The sequence below is a fragment of the Oncorhynchus tshawytscha genome, unplaced genomic scaffold, assembly GCF_018296145.1.
Source record: "Oncorhynchus tshawytscha isolate Ot180627B unplaced genomic scaffold, Otsh_v2.0 Un_contig_6834_pilon_pilon, whole genome shotgun sequence".
Lineage (NCBI taxonomy): Eukaryota > Metazoa > Chordata > Actinopteri > Salmoniformes > Salmonidae > Oncorhynchus > Oncorhynchus tshawytscha.
Window position 1 is genome coordinate 17,501 of NW_024608374.1, and position 2,500 is coordinate 20,000.

Genomic DNA, 2,500 nt, shown 5'->3' on the forward strand with positions numbered 1-2,500 from the left:
CTCTCTCTCTCTCTCTCTCTCTCTCTCTCTCTCTCTCTCTCTCTCTCTCTCTCTCTCTCTCTCTCTCTCTCTCTCTCTCTCTCTCTCTCTCTCTCTCTCTCTCTCTCTCTCTCTCTCTCTCTCTCTCTCTCTCTCTCTCTCTCTCTCTCTCTCTCTCTCTCTCTCTCCCTCTCCCCCTCTCTCTCTCTTTCTTCTGTCTGTCTCTCTCTCTCTCTCTCTCCCTCTCTTTCTTCTGTCTGTCTCTCTCTCTCTCTCTCTCCCTCTCTCTTTCTTCTGTCTGTCTCTCTCTCTCTCATTTACAAGTTATTAACATGTGATATTGTGGCACCATCCTCAGCTGCATCGAATCCTGGAGGAGGTTGGCTGTTGCATTGTAGGACAGACAGATAACCTGGTGCCTGCTGACAAGGTCATGTATGCTCTGAGAGACGTTACGTCTACAGTCGACAGCCTCCCACTCATCACAGGTCTGCCAACAACAACAACAGCAAACTGGACTACCTTTCAAAGTAGAGAAATGAACATGTGAATAGTGTGTGTGTTCTCTGCAGGCTCTATCATCTCTAAGAAGGGTGCTGAGTCTCTGAGTGCCTTGGTTCTGGATGTGAAGTTTGGGAATGCCGCTCTCTACAAAGACCTGGGCAGTGCCAAGTCGCTGGCCCAGTCCATGGTAACCCTAACATTGACACCTGACCTTTACCCCATTCTTGTTTGAATGTCTGGAGGGCCATGTTTTCACTCCGCCTTGTACTTGATTGATCAAATAAGGTTGTTGATTTAGTTAGGAACTCAACTGGTTGTCAAGTCTGGAATAGAAAGGACATAACAAAAAGCAGACCCCTGACCCTTACCTTGACCCCTGACCCTTACCTTGACCCCATTCTCTCCTGCAGGTGACAGTTGGGAACAGTTTGGGGATCCGTACGGGGGCGGTGCTTAGTCGTATGAACTGTCCTATTGGTCGCTGTGTGGGGAACACTCTGGAAGTGATGGAGTCCCTGGAGTGTCTAAAGGGGAGGGGCCCAGACGACATACTGGAGCTGGTCACAAGTCTGGGTGAGGAATACACACACACACACACACACTCAGTGAATTGGTTCCTTTGGACCAAAACCAAGCAGACCAAGACCTAGTTAGAATGTCAGTTCTGCTCGGGCTTAGCTACAGTCTAGACACAGAAGCTGTGGACGTTCATTACCTTCAAATTCAAGTCAATATTCTGTGTGTGTGTGTGTGTGTGTGTGTGTGTGTGTGTGTGTGTGTGTGTGTGTGTATGTGTATGTGTGTAGGTGGGCTGCTGTTGTGGATGATTGGCCGTGCAGGGAACCTGGAGGAGGGTAAAAAGGTGATCTCTACAACCCTGCAGAATGGTGCAGCCCTGGAAAAGTTCCAGAACATGATGATTGGTCAGGGAGTAACCAGTCAGATTGCTGCATCACTCTGTTCAACCAATGCAGACTACCACAGCATCCTGAGACGGGCACACTACCAGACAGAACTGGAGACACAGGGCCACGGTAACACACACACGTACACACACACACAGATACACAAATGCACACACTCATTCACACAAGTACAGATACACAAATGCGCACACACACACACACACACGTATACACTGCATGACTTTGTCTTTTGGTGTCTGCAGGGACAGTGCTGGACATAGACGGCATGGTCATTGCTCAGGTGCTGCACAGGTTGGGGGCGGGACGTTCGAAGGCCGGAGACCCTGTCAATCACAGTGTGGGGCGGAGCTTCTGGTGTCTTTGGGACATAAGGTGGAGAAAGGTGAGAACTCTCTATGTGTGTGTGTGTGTGTGTGTGTGTGTTAAGGTGTGAAGGGTGTAGGGTCGGTGTCACCCTAGTCTGACTCGACCTTTGCCCTCTTACCTCAGGGCAGCCATGGCTGCGTGTCCACTACGAGACTCCGGCGCTGAGTGCAGAGCAGAGACTCAGACTACAAGGGCGCTGACACTGGGGCCCGTCGACCTGCTACACACACAGCCACTAGTGGCAGAAATCATACTGCCATAGTGACACAAATCCACTCTATGTTAAAGCTTGATTTGGAGATGACCTGCCTTTGGGAATCTCAGTGTTTTATTTTTAAAGGATATATAGTTCAGAACTAAAGCCTCTGTGTCCTGCTCTTCACTCTCAAAGTCCTCTCTGATTCACCCATATAAAGTCACAACATTCTATGGAGACTAAATAGAGTATTGTTATCCAGGAAAACACACAATAAGTCAAGACAGATGTTGATTTACAGCTGAGTTTCATTAGCGTGTGTGCGTGTCTGTCTGTCTGTCTGATGTGTGGTGTGTGTGTGTGTGTGTGGTGCGTGGTGTGTGTGTGTGTGGTGCGTGGTGTGTGTGTGTGTGTGTGTGTGTGTGTGTGTGTGGTGCGTGGTGTGTGGTGTGTGTGTGTGTGGTGTGTGTGTAGTGCGTGGTGTGTGGTGTGTGTGTGTGTGTGTGTGTGTGTGTGTGTGTGTGTGTGT

General features: G+C 49.4%; 1 protein-coding gene across 1 annotated transcript in view; it reads left to right on the forward strand.

The window, feature by feature from the left end:
• LOC112235259 (thymidine phosphorylase) overlaps nt 1-2,207 on the forward strand; it is a 3,977-nt gene extending 1,770 nt beyond the window's left edge. Inside the window, 8 exon segments of the mRNA XM_042313093.1 lie at nt 338-467; nt 552-670; nt 894-1,056; nt 1,290-1,517; nt 1,652-1,744; nt 1,747-1,791; nt 1,899-1,967; nt 1,970-2,207. Coding sequence (XP_042169027.1) covers nt 338-467; nt 552-670; nt 894-1,056; nt 1,290-1,517; nt 1,652-1,744; nt 1,747-1,791; nt 1,899-1,967; nt 1,970-2,037 — 915 coding nt within the window. The 3' untranslated portion in view covers nt 2,038-2,207.
• The last annotated feature ends 293 nt before the right edge of the window (nt 2,208-2,500 follow it).